The sequence below is a fragment of the Mirounga angustirostris genome, unplaced genomic scaffold (assembly GCF_029215605.1).
Source record: "Mirounga angustirostris isolate CCGP_5_RB_7025 unplaced genomic scaffold, mMirAng1.0.hap1 SCAF_12, whole genome shotgun sequence".
NCBI classification, from domain to species: domain Eukaryota; kingdom Metazoa; phylum Chordata; class Mammalia; order Carnivora; family Phocidae; genus Mirounga; species Mirounga angustirostris.
In genome coordinates, this window is record NW_026991720.1 from 38,117,012 (window position 1) to 38,139,106 (window position 22,095).

The following is a 22,095-nucleotide window of genomic DNA, read 5'->3' on the forward strand; positions in this document are numbered from 1 at the left end:
TAACATATGGTCCTATAATTCTCCACAAATGAAATCTTCAAGTAATAGAAGAGAATAGCTGTGGAGTACTTTGTATTGCTTATTAGTGAGCAAAACCCCCTTATATTCTTCATTTTCTATTACTTCTTATGGTTTTTATTGTGGATATTTTCATTGGATAAACTATTTGCAATAAACAGTAATAGTACCAGTAACAGTAATATTAAAAATGGCTGGCCTTAATTGAACTCTTCATATCTGACGGATACTACCAAAGCACTTCACAATGCATAATTTCATTTAGTCAGTGTAACCACTCTAAAAAATCTGAGACCTAGGGAGGTGTTAAGTTTCCCAAAGTCAAACACATAGAAAGAGATGCTGTCTGTTCCTTTCAGCTTGTCTCTCGTATGGGTCAGAGTCTGTTTGATGCTCAAATCCATGTAGTTGATGAATACGCTGTGCTGCCACTCAGTGATGACACTAGTAATAGGATGGGTATAGGGTGGCAATTCCTTTGGAAGAGAAGCAAGAGAATTTTTCCTGAAGCTGATCTGGTGTAACAAAACTCCTTTTGCATGTTGTGTATTAATCTTAATGGTGCCTAGGGGCGGGGGGCCGCTAAGAGAGAGAGGGCTAAACCCTCCCAAAGCATCACTTGGTTCTACAGTTGCTAACAGTCCACAACCACAAAGGGAAAGAAGTCTGTGTTCTAACATAACTGTGAATGAAAATTCACTTTTGAATTCCACCTATTCTGGAAAAACAGAGTGGCAAGAATCCAAAAATATTTCTTTGCTATTTTAAAGTAGTAGTCATAGCCACTAAGTGAAGTGCGTTTAAAAGATTTCAGAAATACTCAGCATAAATGCTGCATTTCCAAGAGTTATATTCCAGTGAATATAAGACAGCTCACATAAGAACAGAAGGGCCACAGGCTCAGCTCCACATTGTGGTTGCAGCCAGTATCGTAATCTCAACCAGTAATAATAGAGCAAAGACTACATGAAATCCTATGTTTCAAAATTTAAATTGTTCTAGTACATGTACACAAATAATTCTATGGTTTTACTAAATTCTTTTAAAATAATAACACTGGCATAGCCATTTTTACTTGGAAAACCTCAGAGAATCATGACAAGATTCCTCTATAGTGGTGAACTCTTCCATTATTATTTCCTTGCTTAGCTCATCCCTTCAGTCCTCTTTTACTTCTCTTACTGTTAAAAACAGCCTCAAAGAAGAATGATTACCTTCTACATAAATGTTTTGTTAGAATAATTACCAGACTCAAATGGGGCTCTAACTCTATCCTTACCTGACTTTCTTTTTTTTTTTTTTAAAGATTTTATTTATTTATTAGAGAATACGAGCTGGGGGGGGGGGGCAGAAGGAGAGGGAGAAGCAGACTCCCCGCTGAGTAGGGAGCCCAATGTGGGGCTCCATCTGGGACTCCAGGATCATGACCTGAGCTGAAGGCAGACTCACCCAGGCGCCCCATTAGCTGACTAGCTAGAATAAAATAGAGTATATGTTTGTTTCATCATCCTGTTAACAGGCACACCTTAATTCCAATTGGGATAGCTCTTAAAATTTTGTTGTTTATAATTTCTTGCTTTTGACTTTAGTTAATGGTCCCTTGCTATGCTTCCCCTGTGAATTTCATCCAGTAACAGTGACCTACTCATGCCCCTCTCAGCTAATTTCCCAGACATCATGAGATTTCCAGGATTTTAGTTGGAGTGCATCTGGTCATCCAAAATTGTGATTTTTAGACTTCAAACACTGAGATGTAAAATAACTCTTGAGTTTTACAGCTGTCAGAAGTGAGAACATATTGAATTGGTTTAAGCCAAAAATATTTCATCTCCAATTTGATTTACTGGATATTTTGGCTAGAAATGCAGAAATGCCATAAATAGTGATTTACAGTGTAACTACATAAAAGAGTGCCATAATTCAGAACTATAGGATAGAGCATGTGATGAACTCTTGTTATTGTAATATGGCCAAATTAACAGCTTCTTCTCATTTAAAGCTGTTTGTTTTCTATGAAGATCACAGATGAAGGTCATTTGATAATGCAAATGACATTCTGCTTGTTTGATCATTCCTTCAAAGATGTTCAAGCAGAATAAAGCATCTCGTATCCTACTGACACATAAGCAAGGCTATACGTATAAGCATCCCAGACTTAAAAGAATTTCCTGTTAGTGTGTGCAGTTGCCAAACAGAAAAATATTAGGATATATTTTTAGAAGTAAATTTTTGTATTTAAATAATGGGTTGGATTGCTTTTTCCCCCAGAGCACTATTACTTCATTCGTAAAAACTCCTTTAAATTACCTAGGTTTTTAAATTTCCTGATTAATTGCCTCTAATACTTGGTTTTATGTTATATGAATAATTAAAACTAGTGGAAGTAAACCTTACTGCTTTTCACCTTGAAATACCTATTCCTGGAGTTAAGGGCTCCAAATATCACCTTCATGTTCACCATCTTCTATGTTGAGTCATCCATGTATCAGAGGCTCATGTCAGGTGTCACACAAGAGTTGAAGACTCCTCCTTCATTCCTATCCTTGCTCTTTTCCCCCATGTCCAGTCCAGTGTTTGCCTGGATTCAGATCCTATTATCTTTGTTTTGTACCTCTCATCCTTAACTTTCTGACCTTTGTCATTAGTCATTTGATTTTCTTGATTTTGTCCTTCAGGGTTTCCTAAGGCAGAGTTTTCCTAAAGGAGTGTGTTCTGGTGTACAAGCAGTGAATGGATTAGAATGGGTGATAGTGTGTCTGGGATGTGTGCCAAGCAGTAGGTGACCCCTTGATCCAGTCATCCACAGCTTCAGGAAGCCTCATTTCTTTGTTGTAGCATGCCACACAAATAGTGGCATTTTTAATGTGTGCCCTGACTGCCCTAGGGTGCTTATACCTGTCCTCTTGTTCTTGCTGCTTCTGGCTTTTTCATGTAAACATCTGAGCTGACCTAAGGTCGGCACTGGATGATTCCATTTAGGTGTGGAACCAGACGCAGATAAATCTGCCTTGTACTTTGGGCCCCTTCTCTCCCAGCCTGTTGGAGGGATTCAGGACCATAATCTCTTAGCTCTGCGGCTCCCACACTCCTTTACTCCCTCTATTCCCCTTCGCACTCTTGAAGCACTTCAGTCACTGCCACCCCTTTCTTGTAAACTTAAAATATTACTGCTCTCCTCCCTTTCCACACAGTCTAACTTCCAAGTACATCGATTTTAACACTGTCACCTCCCTGGTTCCTATCCATTCTGTCATACTTTTCTGTCAACTTCTAGCTTTGAATTAAACCTGCCATCCACTTTTTGGTTTTTGTTACAGGACTGCTGAGTGCCACTATAGACAATTAAACCACTGAATCACATTGGTACAACTAACCAAAATCTATCATTTCCTCTTCATTTGGACAGTGCCAGCCATATCCATGTAGCCCCATTTAATTCGCTAATCTACTACCAGAGTTTGCCCCAAATATCTACCACTCTTTTCACAATCCCTACTTTACTCCTAACCCTTCTAAAAAGATGGCATCACTGCTACTTCCCTGAGAAACTGGAAGCATAAAAGCCCTCAGACTTCCTATTTCTATGCTAATGAGCATGCCTGCATTCACTCTTCTCACCTATTTATGTAGATATAGAGGTAAGAGGTACAGATCATCATCTTATATCAGAAACCTCAGTGTTATCCTTGACTCTTCTTTTCTGCTCACTCCCCACACTTACTCCTTCTGCAGATAGAGAGGACTTTGCACTGGTCTTAGACTGATTTCCCCCCATCTCTGATCTAGAACTCATTCCCTTGTCCCAGGGACCATATTTTATTAATCACCCCCCCTTTTTTTTTTTTTTTGCCTTTTCAATTTCTTCTGTCTTTTGGCTTTTTACCCAGCACATAAACCTGCTCAGATCTCTCCCAATTTATGAAAAAGTTCTCAATAATATTTCCTTCTTAGATTTAACTATTAATAATTCCTGTTCTTCTCTGCCATTCTTTTTGAGAAAGACATCAGTCTTCAACATCTCCATGGCTTCATCATGCATTTGCCCCTCAGTGCATTCCAGTTTACCACCAAAACTCCACAGAAGTTATTTTTTTAGGGTTTTATTTTTAAGTAATCTCTACACCCAATGTGGGGTTTGAACTCAAAACCCTGATATCAAGAGTCGCATGCTCTACCGACTGAGCCAGCCAGGCACCCCTCCATGGAAGATGTTCTTGCTAAGATTTTTAATGACTTTCTAATTGCCAAATCCAATAGTCACTACTGTAAATTATTTTCTCCTTGACATGTTCTATGCATTTGGTTTGACAGGACACCACTTTCTTGGTTGTTTGCTCATTTAGTTAACAAATGTTGACCCATTGTGTTCCAGGTAGTGTAATAGGTGCCCTGAATACATACAATGACAAGCAATATAAACATCATGCCTGCCTTTTGAGAGCTTACCTATGTATTGTTTATTTTTTAGACTGTGCCTTTCAAGTCTATTTAGATGATTCCTCACCTTTCAAATAAACCCTTAGATGTTGTTGGCCATTAGGATTCCCTCCTCTGTCTTCTTACACATTCCAGGTCATCTCCTAAAATAACTTACCCAAATCTTCAGCAACTTCTATTTCTCATGTTCTCATGACTTTCAAATGTTTCTTCATTCCAGACCTCATCATGAGCTTTAATTTCCTATTTCTAAATACTTCTTATCCAGAGTTTCCATTTTCAATGACTGGCACACAGTTGTATACTAGAAACTTGGGAATGATCTTTGACTCTTTACCCACTTCGTCTTATTTTAAATCACATCTCAGTGTCAAGATACTCTAAGATTATGAATCTTTTATCCTTAACATTTCTGACAGCCATTTTCTCTTCCCAGAATTGATCATCCCTTTCTTTGATAATATTAACACCAGAAATACTGGGATTTTTAAAAATGACTGCACTGACATAACACTGAAAACTTACAAAACAAAATATTTTTACCCTCCTCAGCCCTTTGCATTTGTTTTGACATATTGTAACCTTTAATTAGGTTGGCAATATTAATTACCTTAGAGAATATCTTTTAGGGCTTGGATAAATCGGTTCACAACAAGCAGATATGGTGCTCTTAGTAAATAATAAAAGTACCTTGAAATAAGTTTAAAAGTATACTTTTTCCCCCAGTCTGAGATATAATCATTTACTTTCTGTTCACCTGAAGGATTACTAGAAACCATTTAACAGTCTCCTCTAAGTTAACCGTCGAAAATAATGTATTTGACGAGGTATTGGAGGTTTTTTAGCCAACTTTTGATTATCCTTGGTAATGGATCAGCATGGATGAAAGACATTCACAGATCATTTTAAACTGTCTTTTTAGCCAGTAGCTATAAATTCCTTGATCACTAAATCCCTCATGATGCATGCTAAAAAAGAGCAGAAAGGTGTGTCTAGTTGAATCTCCTTTTAGTTCTCTATTTCCGATGGAAATAGTAATAATGAACTGATTATGTATAATAATAACTACTGACTTTCTATCACTAGATTATAAAGTAAGTTGACTTTTTTTTTTTTTAGGTAGAAGAAATTGGATCTGGTCTAAGCAAATGCTTTACTGAAAGTTTTCTTAGATTTGGCATGTGCTGTGGAATCAGGGTAAACAGTAGTAAGTACCCAAGTGTAAAATGTAGGGCGGGGGTGGGGGGCAGTGTTAGGCAAAAAGGATGAAGCAAGAATCTCAGTTACCTCCCAAACTGGTTAGTTAACTTAAAGATGATTCTCACCAGTACTTAATTTTTCCCCCAAGAGTCCTCTGAGTTTACTTTTCCTGAAAGTCTTACTTCCTTTGCTTTTCCTTGAAAAAGTCAATTAATTCTTAGTCTAGCAAAACCAAGTAGAAAGAAATCAAGCGAATAGAAATTGACATTTAGAACACAAAAATTTGACAAACTGGGTCAGACAAAGTTAATCGCTTAATGAATGGCTTACCCTGAATGGTCTAATGTTCCATGTTGTCACCTGAGTTCTGGTAGGGACAGTGTGAAGGAGCATTTCCACAGTAGTGGTTCTCCATGATGCTGAATTCACCACATAACAAGTGGTTAGGATAAAGTCTCTTAGCAATTAATACGAGAGCTATATTTCTGAGAATAATTGATAGTTACACATTGCATTGAAAAGCTGCACTATATAATAGGTGTGATAATACTGTAAGAGAAACTTAGAAATGTTAGTGGGAGTGATATTCCTAAGGGAAATTATTCAACTTGAAGTAACTTAGGCTTGGTTTTTCTTATTCAACAATCTAAATGTTGTTATTAACACATTAAATTGGTGCTTTTCCCACTACACACATTTAACAAATACAGTTACTTTGACTCTTTTCCTTAGAATTTATAAAACCAATTAAGAATATTAGGAATTTGAGGAGATGACTCTTAAAATCTTAAAAAAAAAAAAAGCCCTTTTGAGAGCGATTAGAAAACTATCCTTTTGTATATAATTAGAATTCAATAAGATCTTGACTATATTATATGTTTTACTTTGAAACCTAATCATTATATGAGCAGTAGTCTTCATCACACAAAGACTTATTTGAAAACATCAAAGTTATTTTCTGAACACAGTATTCTGATGATACTTAGAATTTCTTTGCACCCCATTGCTTCTCATAGTTCATACTTCTACAAAATTATTTCTACAAGGCCAACTGATTTTATATTGATCTATTTTAAAATATGAAGGAGCTACACACTGAGGTTTTGAAACACGTAAGTAAAAGGAATTATCTCTGGGGGATGGATGTGTGGGGAAGTGAAGCAGAAATTATGCTGGTAAAACTGAATTCTGGACATTTATTTCTAAATATAACCATATATAAAAAGGAGGAGGAGGAGAAACACTTCCTAACTCATTTGAGAAGGCAGTAATTACTTGATATCAAAACTAGACAAAGACCTTAAAGGGAAAGAAAATGACAGACCAATATTCCTACGAACAAAATCCTTACCAAAATATTAGCAGATTGAATCCAACAGTATATTTTTAAAAGGATAATATATCATGACCAAGTGGGGATTATTTCAGAAATGCAGCGTTGTTTAACTTTCAAACGTCAATCAGTGTAAATTATCATGCTAACATAATGAAGGAGCAAAACCAATTATCTTTATTGATGCAGAAAAAGCATTTGACAAAATTGAACATCCATAATAAAAATTCTGAGGAAACTAGGAATATAAGGGAACTTCATTATTCTGAGAAAAGTTATCTATAAAATCCTATAGTAACCACATAGTTAACCATGATGCCTTCCTAAATCATAAAGAATTTCATAACCATAAAGCATCAAAATGCTTCCTCTTTGAGATAGGAAACAAAGCATGGATAACTGACCTCACCACTTTTTCAGGGTTGTACTGGAGGTCCTAGGTAGTACAATACTACAAGAAAAATAAGAGTTAAACAGATTAGTAAGTAAAAAAGTAAAAGTTTTTAAAACAACATGATTATATGTATATAAAATATTAAGGTATGTACAAAAACACTACTAGAACTAATATGCACCTTTAATAAGGTGGAAGAATATAAGGCCAACATTAAAAAAAATCAGTTGTGCCTGTACCCTGGTAATGAACAATTGGAATTTAGAATTTTAAAATTATTTATAATAGCATCAAAACCATGAAATACTCAGGGATAAATTTAGTAAAATATGCACAACACTTACACTCTGGAAACTACAAAACACTGCTGAAGTAAATTAAAGACGACCTAAGAAAATAGAAAAATATATAATGTCCTTGGAAACTCACTATTGTTAAGATGTGAATTATCCATAATTTAATTTACAGACTCAATGAAATCCCAGTCATTCTGGTTTTAATATTTATGATTAGCATTGGCTGTTTTCTTGAAAGTGTTATCTATGATATATTTAGCACTTTTTATTTATAAGTAATTGCTGAATCAAAAATTTATTAATGTGTAATACACATGCACACATATGTGCTTGTATATATTAAATCCAAATAAGATGTGAGCTGAAAAGAATGCAGATTTTTGTTTTAGGTTAATCACATATACTATATTTCAGTGCAACTTTAAAACTTAGAAACCTTACAGCAACACAGCTTATTTGACTGTGTAGATAAAGGAAATGAATTAGACTAGCACACCATAATAGGACATGTCGGAAAAGCCTGGGTTTAAATCCTTATTTACATTTGTGTTATCTTTTGAAGTTTATCTAGTATCTTTAATCTTCTAGTTTCTCATCTGTGAAATGGGATTAATCACTCCTTTGATATCATGTTTTGCCCAGATTTAATGAGATAATGTACATAAAGCATTTTAAATAATGCCTTCCTTTTAGTAAGCACTAAATAGTTGGTAGTTTTTATTATTGATAATGATAATGATCTATTAAAGGCAGTATATATTACATTATATACTATAGAAAATACCCAATGTTTGCTGCAATTAATTTATAAAAACTATAGTATGATAGATGAAAGCACATAACTTTCTCACATGAATTTGGTAAGGAATGTTCTTACCTGTTCAAGATAGCCCCATGATGGCCTCAAGTTTATCAGAAGTGTAACATATATCATAAAATGGATTTGTTAATTATAATACTTCATAACAATTTAGATCTGTTAAAAATAATAGATTTCCTTTTTAAAAAAAAAAACTGTTTCAAGGCCTATAAAGGGATGCAAACATTTTGCAAATATTCTTTTGACATTACAATTCATTTCTATTGCCCCAAAATTGAACATACACAAAATTAAATCATACATCTATATCAGTATATAGAAGTACTAATATGCTGGCCATACTAAATAAGCATTTAATACTGAATTTGCTTTATTCTTAGAATTAATGGGCGGGCCTTTGTTTTTGCTTTGTTGTTGTTGTTGATCTTGTTGGTTTTGTTTTGTTTTAGATGTAGAAGGAAGTAGAGGTTGAAATAAATGACCAAGTAAGAAAGTCTAGTATCCAATAAGTATTGTAATCTCAAGTTAGAGTTTAAGTAAACCCATCAACACTGAGAGTCTACAATAAGGGAAAAGATAACCTAAGAGGTAGTGATACAAGGAATTGGAGATGGGAGGATTCAGGGAAATATTTCTAGTAATCCAGCTGGCAGGTGGTTATTGATCAGGAGACCCATTCATGGATAATGTCTGAATACTGGACAGTCTTTGTGCCAATCTTTGTGAGGGATATGAGAATTGCAGTAGTTAAGACCTGTATATTTAGAAATATGTGATTCACCAAAGTAAGGTGGTAAGGTAAAGTAAGGTAAGGTGAATCTACAAGGCTCAACAAATCTACAAGTTGACAAGTATGTGGAAAGGTGTGTGTGTATGTGTGTGTATGTGTGTGTTTGTGTAGGGATGAGGGAGGAATGGTTCTTAGAAAAGTGACCAAAGCTGAAACTTCAATTCTGTGGATTAGAGCTCTTGGATTCAAAAGGCTTCAATTAGGAACAGTGAGAAAATCAACCCTGGGGTGCCTGGTCCAGGTCAAGCTGGAAGAAAAAGAGGCTTGGGAGTGTATTCGTTTTCTGTGATGCATAACAAATTACCACAAGCTCATATTTTAAAACAAGTCATATTTATTATCTCACAGTTCTGTGGGTCAGGAATCATGACTGACTTAGTTGGAGCCTCTGTTCAAGGCCTCTCAAATAATTAAAGTGTTCTCTGGGCTGTGGTATTATCTGGAACTCAACTGGGGAAGAATCAGTTTCCAAGCTCATTCAGGTTGTTGGCAGAATTCATTTCTTTGTGGCTGTTTGGCTTCTTACTGGATATCAACTCTTGGCCCCCACTGGGTCATAGAGGTTACTTTCAGTTCCCTAATATGTGGCCCTCTCTGCTGGCAGTTTATAGTAAGGCTGTTTGCTACTTTGGGACCAACAGGAAAATTCCTTACACTCCAGCATGCTAAGACAGAGTCTTATATACATAGTGTAATGTAATCATAGAAGTCACATCCCATCACTGTTTCCACATTCCCTAGATTAGAATCAAGTCACAGGTTCCACCTGCACTCAAGGGGAGGGAGGCTGCTTAGTGACTGGAGATTATGAAGTTCCATCTCAGAATTCCTCCTACCACATGGAGTAAGCTCAGTGATCTTCCTAGGGATAAGAAGCCCTAGGTCTTAATATGTGACTTAATAGTTTGGGCCCCATTTAATGGGTTATTAGAAATGATAAGTACTTCAAAACTCAATTGGGACTGGCACAAGTCTAGGGCAGAATCATTTCTACAACTGATATCATCTCTGAAAACAACTGAAAGAAGCTTGGGAGAGCTGAGGCCAGAAAAAACAACAGGAAGTGTAGGGATTATGGGGATGGGTAAACATGATTTTTTCAGTGGATACCAATTTTTATCAGCTTGGTATCAGACCAAATAAAGGCTATCACGAATAGGGGCTTTTAAATCTTCTCACCTTCACTGCCACAGTCTATTTGACACTTTGCTGACAGCTGTCACACCATCTCACCCTTCACTGGAAATTCATAAAAACAATTACCATGTCATTAAAATTTACTTAAAAATTGGAAATTCAAAATATTCTCAAAGTAGCTCAGATGGACACAAGGCCATAGACTATAGACTATCCAGGCATGTGATGATGATATCTTTCTCTGCTTTGATGTCTGTGAAAACCTGTGAATGAATTGCAAACATTATAACTTTGAATTAGGCAACAGCTTAAGATGAGAAGGGTGTAGTGGAAAGGTGAGAGCAGAATACTGGATACAGTGTGCATTAGTTGTGGTTAAATTTAACTATCTATAACAGACCATCCATTTGGCTTTCTCCCATTCCTGAAAAATCCAGAACATCTTCTTTCAGCCCTGACATCCTCAGAGCACAACTTTCAAAGACAGCTGAAGTTGCAATGTCAGTTTCTATGACTGCTGAGTTTCTGATGCCAGCCATCACTCCTGAATTCTAGAAAGGATGAAAGGGGAAGGCAGTGGGAGGTAGGGGAAAGAGTATCCTCTCAGTCCCCTCTTAAAGATCCTTTGTGGAAGTTCCACCCATTAACTTCCATTTTTATATCACTGGCCAACCTTCGTAACAAGGGAGGCTGGGAAATGCAGTCTTTACTGGTTGCCATAGGAAGAAAATCAGGGTTATTGAAATAGGAGAAAAAATGTTGGTTATACAAGTAGCAATCTCTCCAACATAGTACAAACTATGATCTTTGTAGTAGTGTCTGAACTCGGAAAAGGCTTATCTGTCCGTCCATCCAGCCATCCATTGTTTTATAATTCTGTATTTTAAAGGTTAAGTTACAATGAAATAGTACAATTTATATATTTAGGGGTAACTAAATTGTAAGTATTAGCTTTGTAAGACAATATTAGCTTATGTTCTGTATGAAGACATAATATCTCAAGACTACATAATGATTGAACCTATTTATTTTATTGGGCAGCAGTTAGAGATGATGGATTTCTCTTTGCAGAGAACGTGTCGTCTTTGTTAGGCATTTTCCTAACACCTTATTTTCAGTGTATCTTGCAATTATATATTGGCTCTTCCTGCCAGTACACAGAGTCAGTGACACTTGACTCTGGAGAGTTTGGATAGGAACTTCTGTGTATCTTCTCTTGTGTTTAATTCCCAGGTCCTGCCATTCCATTCCTCATGGAATTTGAACAATGAATTCTTCAAATGGAAATGGCTGATGACTTATAATATTGAAAGGCATGAATAGTTTAACAGAGATTAACATACAGTGACATGTACAATTAGCCATGTTATTTTAACAGCAAAACATTTAGCCCTCCCAAATTATTAAATAAAAAACTTTTGTGCATACACTGTATAAGGACAACAGCATGCTTTTTTTTTTTTTTATTAGTTTCCTTCCACGTAATGTTCACAAGGAACTCTATTTTATCCTTTTGAAATAATTTTGTAAGAATTATCTATTTGGTCAGTTTCAGTGAAAATTCCAAACCATCAAATAGCACTTTAAACCAACAAAATATTTTGTTATAGTCCTATCGGAGTTTTGTTTCAAGTATCCGATGAGATAAATAAGCCATTTCTTTAAGTAGTAACATTTTAGTATAACATTAATACTTTTTTAGGTTCTCTGATGTTTGTGGTTATGTTGGTACTGATGCCATAATCCGTATGATTACTCAATCCACTATGATTTTATCCCTATCTGCTGTTGTCCCTGACATGTTTCCATTTTGGCTGTAAGCACAAAATACTTGTGAAATATTTAGCCAAAATCAAGATACACTATGTTTAGAACACTTGTCTGATTTATAGTCTAGAAACCTTGTCACAAAGAAATTGAAGTTGATTTGGCATAACTAGTTGGCAGCAAACTTGTACTTGCTTCTGGTTGATTTCATTTTCCCAAGAGCTCACTGACCATCTGTATAACAAACTTCAATCAAATTTCAACCTTTAAACTTTTTTGGATGTCTACTAGTTTTCTGATCTCCCTCAGGCTTTACTGCTGTCTGTTAGGCATCTTCCCTTGCATGTTCCTCCAGGGTTTCAAATGTAATACATGTAAAATGGAACTCATGTCAGTGCCATGTCTGCCTTCTAATTACCTATGATACTACCTCTTAGCTAATGACCCATTCACCCTCCCAGTCTCCCCAAATCAAAATCTTGGAGTAGTCTTTGTGCCCTACTTCTAATCACCTTTCTAATGCGTGATTTTCTGTCCACCCATGGTCATAATCTCAATGCATGTGTAATATTCTCTTACCTGACGATTATAGTCAACTTCTTACTGCTCTTTTACCCTCTCATCAACACTACACATGCCTGCCAGATTAATTTTCCAGAAGCACAGCTTATGTCATTCACTACTTAGCAATCTGCATGGCTCCCCATTAACTAATGAATAAGATCCAAACTGTTCAGCCTGGCACTTAGACACTAGTCTGGACACAGCCTTCCTTTCCAGTCTCATTGCTTATAAAGTCTCTGTGTCTCCATGTGCTCCTTCACCCTTCTTTCCCCCACCCCCATCTCTGATCATTCAGCAAGGGACATTGCAAATGTTGATGAAGTTTTTGCTGTTCCCAGTTTTGAAAAGCAAGCTCTGTTTTCTCCAAACATCTATATTTACCTTACCAAGGCACACGGCCGTCTGAAAGTCACAGCTATATTAGCATTAACTTTTGGAGACCGTGACCTCCCCTTTGCTGTGCCCACAGTATATGTCCTCTGAGTAAGACATCATTCATCTTTTCCTTATGTTTTGCCTCCTTAACTGGAAAGCATTGTTCTTAATGGTCTGTCTGACTAGGTTGTCTGTGTCTTCCTTTCATAATTTTGTTGCTTCAGTGTGTCTTGTCTCTATACTGTTGGCCTCCTGAAGTGCCCTACATTACTTTTTTCTATCATGTATTGCTGTAAATCCCTCTGTACCCTTTCCCTCCCTGACCTTTAAAAAATTTAAGAACTTTTTTAACCTTTCAGACTGTATTTATTTTCTTTATTGAGATGAAATTCACATTAAGGTGAACAATTTGTGGCATTTTGTACATTTATAATGCTGTGCAGCCACTACCTCTATCTGGTTCCAAAACCTTCTCATCTCCCCAAAAGGAAACCATATACCCACTTACTTATTCCCCATTTCTCCCTCTCTCTAGCCCCTGGCAGTGATGAACCTGCTTTCTGTCTCCATGAATTTACCTATTCTGGACATTTCATATAAATGAAACCAAAACAATATATGACCTTTTGTGTCTGGCTTCTTTCACTTAGGACAGTGATTTTTGGTTTCTCTTTTGAGGTTCATCCATATTCATGTATCAGTACTTGATTCCTTTTTATAGGTGAATAATATTCCATTATATGTATATATCACATTTTGGTTATCTGTTCACCCACTGATGGATTTGGGGTTGTTTCCACTTTTGGCTATTATGAATAGAGATCCTATTGTATATTACTGAACAAGTATTCGTTTGAATACATACCTATTTTCCATTCTTTAGGACACATACCTAGGAGTATAATTGCTGGGTAATTCTATGTTTAACTTTTGAGGAACCACCAAACACTCTCTCTCTTTTAATCAGTATGTGTTCAGTCCTGAGTACCTTCTTGCAAAGGCTTGATAACGTCCAAGAGCTCACATTTACTCTTCTGTATCAGAATGTATGTTCTGATTCACAGGCAGTTAAGGATCTAAATAATAGACTTAATTTCCCTTTCGCTTAATTTTCCTGGGGCCTTACTGAACTCTATCCTCTGCGGTTCTTTTTTTCTATATCCCATCTGATGTTCTCTTTTGTATCTGATTTTATCTGGGTTTACAACATCTTCATCCAGTGGACAAGGCTGCCAAACACTTTCTTCTTTGTCTCCTTGAGATTGTGTTCTGTCCCTGCCAGGAGCCAATTATTCTAAAATTAGTCATCATCCAGAAAAATAAATTCTAGTCTATTCCTCTTTTTTAGCCAGCTATTCATTTGTATGTGATCTTTCCTTTTTTAAAGGCTAGTACTTTAATTGGAAAAAAAGAAAAAAAAAAAAACTTACTCCTTGTGTATTCCAGGGTTTCACAAGTCTGTAGGGAAATAGTTTTATATTTTTACAAATATGTCTATCTCCCAGGGTCAATTATCAGAAATTGTGATAGCTGTAGTCTCCTATATTGGGAATACTTGTCCCAGGTAGGAAACCTAGCACCTAGTAGAGATAATGGTCCACAAGCATCCATCACCAGCACATGACCTCCTACTTGCTGGAGTCCCTATAGCTTTTCTTGTATCACTGCTGCTGCTGTTACTCCTGAAGGCCTGGTTTGACCTTTTATCATAAGAAACTGATTTCTGTCAAATAGTTCCAGAGGCTCAGAAGTTCTTCTGCTTTTTCCCCCTTTGCTAGGAAATTCTTTCCCACATCAAACTCATGACATTGGTTTGATTTGTGCAACATCCATAGGGCATCTTCCTCTCTGGATTATTTTCCTGTTCTCTCTAGGAATCGTCTATCCTTTCTAATAATCCAAAAAGAAGAGAGGCCTTCCTTAAGTCCTTTCATTTATTTATTCAATTAATATTTGTCAAGCCTCTACATGTGCCAGGCAGTCTTCTAGTGCTCCCTGCTCCATGGGAAGCCTGCTTCTCCCTCTCCCACTCCCCCTGCTTGTGTTCCCTCTCTCGCTGTGTCTCTCTCTGTCAAATAAATAAAATCTTTAAAAAAAAAAAATTCTCATATCAGTGAGGTCATATGATACATGTCTTTCTCTGATTGACTTATTTCGCTCAGCATAACACCCTGCAGTTCCATCCACATCGTTGCGAATGGCAAGATCTCATTCCTTTTGATGGCTGCATAATATTCCATTGTATATATATACCATGTCTTCTTCATCCATTCATCTGTCGATGGACATCTTGGCTCTTTCCACAGTTTGGCTATTGTGGACATTGCTGCTATAAACATCGGGGTGCATGTACCCCTTCAGATCCCTACATTTGTATCATTGGGGTAAATATCCAGTAATGCAATTGCTGGATCATATGGTAGCTCTATTTTCAACTTTTTGAGGAACCTCCATACTGTTTTCCAGAGTGGCTGCACCAGCTTGCATTCCCACCAACAGTGTAGGAGGGTTCCCCTTTCTCTGCATCCTGGTCGACATCTGTCCTTTCCTGACTTGTTAATTTTAGCCACTCTGACTGGTGTGAGGTGGTATCTCATTGAGGTTTTGATTTGGATTTCCCTGATGCCGAGCGATCTTGAGCACTTTTTCATGTGTCTGTTGGCCATTTGGATGTCTTCTTTGCAGAAATGTCTGTTCATGTCTTCTGCCCATTTCTGGATTGGATCATTTGTTCTTTGGGTGTTGAGTTTGATAAGTTCTTTATAGATTTTGGATACTAGCCCTTTTTCTGATATGTCATTTGCAAATATCTTCTCCCATTCTGTCAGTAGTCTTTTGGGTTTGTTGACTGTTTTGTTTGCTGTGCAAAAGCTTTTTATCTTGATGAAGTTCCAATAGTTCATTTTTGCCCTTGCTTCCCTTGCCTTTGGCGATGTTTCTAGGAAGAAATTGCTGCGGCTGAGGTTGAAGAGGTTGCTGCCTGTGTTCTCCTTTAGGATTTTGATGGACTCCTGTCTCACATTGAGGTCTTTCAACCATTTGGAGTCTATTTTTGTGTGTGGTGTAAGGAAATGGTCCAGTTTCATTCTTTTGCATGCGGCTGTCCAATTTTCCCAACACCATTTGTTGAAGAGACTGTCTTTTTTCCAGTGGACATTCTTTCCTGCTTTGTGGAAGATGAGTTGACCATAGAGTTGAGGGTCCATTTCTGGGCTCTCTATTCTGTTCCATTGATCTATGTGTCTGTTTTTGTGCCAGTACCATACTGTCTTGATGATGACAGCTTTGTAATAGAGCTGGAAGTCTGGAATTGTGATGTCACCAGCTTTGCTTTGCTTTTTCAACGTTCCTCTGGCTATGCGGGGTCTTTTCTGGTACCATACAAATTTTAGGATTATTTGTTCCATTTCTTTGAAAAAGTGGATAGTATTTTGATAGGGATTGCATTGAATGTGTAGATTGGTCTAGGTAGCATTGACATCTTCACAATATTTGTTCTTCCGATCCATGAGCATGGAACGTTTTTCCATTTCTTTGTGTCTTCCTCAATTTCTTTCATGAGTATTTTATAGTTTTCTGACTACAGATCCTTTGCCTCTCTGGTTAGATTTATTCCTAGGTATTTTATGGTTTTGGGTGCAATTGTAAATGGGATCAACTCCTTAACTTCTCTTTCTTCTGTCTTGTTGGTGTATAGGAATGCCACTGATTTCTGTGCATTGATTTTATATCCTGCCACTTTACTGAATTCCTGTATGAGTTCTAGCTGTTTTGGGGTGCAGTCCTTTGGGTTTTCCACATAAACTATCATATCATCTGCAAAGAGTGAGAGTTTGACTTCTTCTTTGCTGATTCGGATGCCTTTTATTTCTTTCTGTTGTCTGATTGCTGTGGCTAGGACTTCTAGTACTATGTTGAGTAACAGTGGTGATAGTGGACATCCCTGCCGTGTTTCTGACCTTAGGGGGAAAGCTCTCAGTTTTTCCCCATTGAGAATGATATTCGCTGTAGGTTTTTCATAGATGGCTTTTATGGATATTGAGGTATGTAGCCTCTATCCCTATACTCTGAAGAGTTTTGATCAAGAAACGATGCTGTACTTTGTCAAATGCTTTTTCTGCACCTATTGAGAGGATTATGTGATTCTTGTTCTTTCTTTTGTTAATGTATTGTATCACATTTATTGATTTGTGGATATTGAACCAACCTTGCAGCCCAGGGATAAGTTCCACTTGGTCCTGGTGAATAATCCTTTTAATGTACTGTAGGATCCTATTGGCTAGTATTTTGGTGAGAATTTTTGCATCCATGCTCATCAAGGATACTGGTCTGTAATTCTCCTTTTTGAGGTGGTCTTTGTCTGGTTTTGGGATCAAGGTAATGCTGGCCTCATAAAATGAGTTTGGAAGTTTTCCTTCCATTTCTATTTTTTGGAACAGTTTCAGAAGAATAGGTATTAATTCTTCTTGAAATGTTTGGTAGAATTCCCCTGGGAAGCCATCTGGCCCTGGGCTTTTGTTTTTTCGGAGATTTTTGATGACTGCTTCAATTTCCTTAGTGGTTATAGGTCTGTTCAGGTTTTCTATTTCTTCCTGGTTCAGTTTTGGTAGTTGATACACCTCTAAGAATGCATCCATTTCTTCCAGGTTATCTAATTTGCTGGCATACTGTTGCTCATAATATGTTCTTATAATTGTTTGTATTTCTTTGGTGTTGGTTGTGATCTCTCCTCTTTCATTCATGATTTTGTTGATTTGCATCCTTTCTCTTTTCTTTTTGATAAGTCTGGCAAGGGGTTTATCAATCTCATTAATTCTTTCAAAGAACCAGTTCCTAGTTTTGTTGATCTGTTCTACTGTTCTTTTAGTTTCTATTTCATTGATTTCTGCTCTGATCTTTATTATTTCTCTTCTCCTGCTGGGTTTAGGCCTTATTTGCTGTTCTTTCTCCAGCTCCTTTAGGTGTAGGTTAGGTTGTGTACTTGAGACATTTCTTGTTTCTTGAGAAAGGCTTGTATTGCTATATACTTTCCTCTTAGGACTGCCATTGCTGCATCCCAAAGATTTTGAACAGTTGTGTTTTCATTTTCATTGGTTTCCATGAATTTTTTTAATTCTTCTTTAATTTCCTGGTTGACCTATTCATTCTTCAGTAGGATGCTCTTTAGCCTCCATGTATTTGAGTTCTTTCTGACTTTCCTCTTGTGATTGAGTTCTAGTTTCAAACCATTCTGATCCAAAAATATGCAGGAATGATGCCAATCTTTTGGTACCGGTTCAGACCTGATTTATGACCTAGGATGTGATCTCTTCTGGAGAATGTTCCATGGGCACTAGAGAAGAATGTGTATTCTGTTGCTTTGGGATGGAATGTTCTGAATATATCTATGAAGTCCATTTGGTCCAGTGTGTCATTTAAAGTCTTTATTTCCTTGTTGATCTTTTGCTTAGATGATCTGTCCATTTCAGTGAGGGGATGTTAAAGTCCCCCACCATTACTGTATTGTTGTCAATGTGTTTCTTTGCTTTTGTTATTAATTGGTTCATATAATTGGCTGCTCCCATGTTAGGGGCATAGATATTTACAATTGTTAGATCTTCTTGTTGGATAGACCCTTTAGGATATAGTGTCCTTCCTCATCTCTTATTACAGTCTTTGGTTTAAAATCTAATTTGTCTGTGATATAAGGATTGCCACCCCAGCTCTCTTTTGGTGTCCATTAGCATGGTAAATGGTTTTCCACCCCCTCACTTTCAATCTGGGGGTGTCTTTGGGTCTAAAATGAGTCTCTTGCAGACAGCATATCAATGGGTCTTGTTTTTTAATCCAATCTGATAGCCTGTGTCTTTTGATTGGGGCATTTAGCCCATTTACATTCAGGGTAACTATTGAAAGATAGGAATTTAGTGCCATTGTATTGCCTGTAAGGTGGCTGTTACTGTATTTTGTCTGTGTTCCTTTCTGGTCGATGTTGCTTTTAGGCTCTCTCTTTGCTTAGAGGACCCCTTTCAATATTTCTTGTAGGGCTGGTTTTGTGTTTGCAAATTCCTTTAGTTTTTGTTTGTCCTGGAAGCTTTTTATCTCTCCTTCAATTTTCAATGACAGCCTAGCTGGATACAGTATTCTTGGCTGCATATTTTTCTCATTTAGTGCCCTGAATATATCCTGCCAGTCCTTTCTGGCCTGCCAGGTCTCTGTGGATAGGTCTGTTGCCATTCTAATGTTTCTACCATTGTAGGTTACATATCTCTTCTCCTGAGCTGCTTTCAGGATTTTCTCTTTGTCTGTGAGACTTGTGAGTTTTACTATTAGATGTCAGGGTGTTGACCTATTTTTATTGATTTTGAGAGTGATTCTCTGTGCTTCCTGGATTTTGATACCTGTTTCCTTCCCCAAATTAGGGAAGTTCTCTGCTATAATTTGCTCCAATATACCTTCTGCCCCTCTCTCTCTTTCTTCTTCTGGGATCCCAATTATTCTAATGTTGTTTCGTCTTATGGTATCGCTTATCTCTCAAATTTTGCCCTCGTGATCCAGTAGTTGTTTATCTCTCTTTTTCCCAGCTTCTTTATTTTCCATGATTTGGTCTTCTATATCACTAATTCTCTCTTCTGCCTCATTTATCCTAGCAGTTAGTGCCCCCATTTTTGAATGCACCTCATTAATAGCCTTTTTGATTTCTACTTGGTTAGATTTTAGTTCTTTTACTTCTCCAGAAAGGGTTTCTCTAATAACTTCCATGCTTTTTTCAAGCCCAGCTAGTATCTTTAAAGCAATGATTCTGAACTCTAGATCCGACATCGTACTAATGTCCGTATTGAGTAGGTCCCTGGCAGTTGGTACTACCTCTTGTTCTTTTTTTTTTTTGAGGTCAGTTTTTCTGTCTTGTCATTTTGTCCAGGGGAGAATAGATTAATGAGAGAACAAAATGCTAACAGGGTAACAAAGTCCCCAGAAAATATACTCTAAACAAATCAGAAAAGCCCTGATGCCAGGGGAAAAGAAAGGGAAAGAAAGAAAAAAGAAAAAGATAAAGATAAAAACAAACAAAAACAGAACAAAACAAACAAAAAAAACAGAATATGATCAAATATGATCAGGCTGGTGCATAGATCAGTGCCACACACTAGATTTTGGGTGTATTTTGGTCTGTTAGAAGAAAGTGCCTCCCAAAATTTTAAGGAAAAAAAAACTTATATATGTACAAAAATAAGGGTTGATATGATGAAGGGATGGAATATGACTGTAAAGATGAATATTATAAAAAAATTTATAAAAGGAATTGATAAGTTTGAAAAAAGAAAGAAGAGGATTTAAAAAAAAAAGGGAGAGAATGTGATCAGGCAGGAGAGTAGAACAAAACCATACACTAGAGATTTAGGGTATATTTTGATCTGTTAGAAGAAACTATCTCAAAATTTTAAAGAGAGAACAACTTATATATATATGCCAAAAATAAGGGTAACTACTATGAAGGGATAGAATCTGACTCTAAAAATGAAAAATAAAAATGTTTTTTAAAAAAGGGATTGATAAGATTTTGGTTGAAAAAGGGAAAAAGAAAAATTAAAAAAAAAAAAAAAACTAACTTTGAAAGACTAAAGAATCATGGTTAAAAAGCCGTGAATTCTATGTGCAGTATTCACCTAGCGCTGGAGTTCTGCCATTCTCATTGATTGGTAAACTTGGTCTTGGCTGGCTGTTCTTGCTGATCTTCTGGGGGAGGGGCCTGTTGCCGTGGTTCCCAAATGTCTTTGCTGGAGGCGGAATTGCCCCACCCTTGCCTGGTCTGGGCTAAGTAATCTGCTTGGGTTTGCTCTCAGGAGCTTTTGTTCCCTGCAAGCTTTCTGTACAGCTTTGGAGGCCGAGAGTGAAAATGGCGGCCTCCCAATCTCCGCCCTGGAGGAGCTGAGAACTCGGGGACCCACTCCTCATGAGCCCCCAGAGAAAAGCAGTCAATCACTCCTGTCTCCCTGGTCTCTGGCTGCACTCAGTGCTCACCTGGCCTGTGACTGAGCATTTCTATCTCTGGCACATGACGCCGTGTGGAGTCTCCAAACCCCACAGATCCCTGAGCTGTGCTCCCGCATCACCTCTCTGGGGGGAGGAAGGGGAGTCTCCCCGATCTGCTGCTTGTTGTGTCCCTGCTGGGGGAGCAGTGGCCCGACTGTGCTGTGAATCATGGTTTATAGCAGCCCTGAGCTGACAGCCTGCTCCTCGGCTCTGTCTCTGCAGCCGGCTTCCCCACTCCAGTACCTGGGAGCTCTGCCGCACTCAGGCACCCCCGGTCTTTGTGTGACCCTGAGGGTCCTGCCACCACACTGTCCCATGAGGGTTCCACCCCCGCTTAGCCATTGGAGCAATGTCCCTCAGCGGAGCAGACTTCTAAAAGTTCTTATTTTGTGCTCTGTGGCTCTATCACTTGCCAGAGGTGGCCGTTGGAGTCCGCCCCCCACCCCCCGCCGTCTATCCTCCCAAATATCCCCTTGGATTCACTTCTCGGCATGCCCTACCTTCCAGAAAGTGGTCGCTTTTCTGTTCAGAGAGTTGTTGCTATTCTTTTCTTCGATCTCCTGTTGAGTTTGTAGGTGTTCAGAATGGTTTGATCCCTATCCAGCTGAATTCCTGAGACCAGACAAAATCCAGATCTCCTACTCCTCCGCCATCTTGTTCCTCCCCCCCCCAGAGAGCCCATTTTTAATAACTGAATTAAAAAAGTAATTGCAAGAGCAGTATAACAACAGTAAAGAAAATGTGGAGGTTCCATCAATATGACAGACTGAACTCATATGAAATTTCCCCCCACCATAAGCATTTAATAATTTTTGACCTTGAAGGGGAAAAAAATGAGTGCAGAGAAAACAGAGAAGACATGAAACCAGCAGGGGTGAACTCAAGATGTGAAGCTATCACAGTTTGGAAGATGACCAGGTCCTAGCATCACAGGGTGGGAGATGTGGCATG

At 37.6% G+C, this 22,095-nt stretch overlaps 1 protein-coding gene across 6 annotated transcripts in view; it reads left to right on the forward strand.

Annotated features, from left to right (window-relative positions):
* Window positions 1-22,095, forward strand: part of IMMP2L (inner mitochondrial membrane peptidase subunit 2) — an 889,807-nt gene that overhangs the window by 819,412 nt on the left and 48,300 nt on the right. For 3 of the 6 annotated variants that reach the window (XM_045864397.3, XM_054505219.2, XM_045864398.3), the window contains one exon: window positions 5,575-5,662. The exons of the other annotated variants lie outside the window; for them this stretch is intronic. In XM_045864397.3, coding sequence (XP_045720353.1) covers window positions 5,575-5,662 — 88 coding nt within the window. The remainder of the gene's footprint in view (window positions 1-5,574; window positions 5,663-22,095) is intronic. 6 annotated transcript variants of the gene reach the window in all.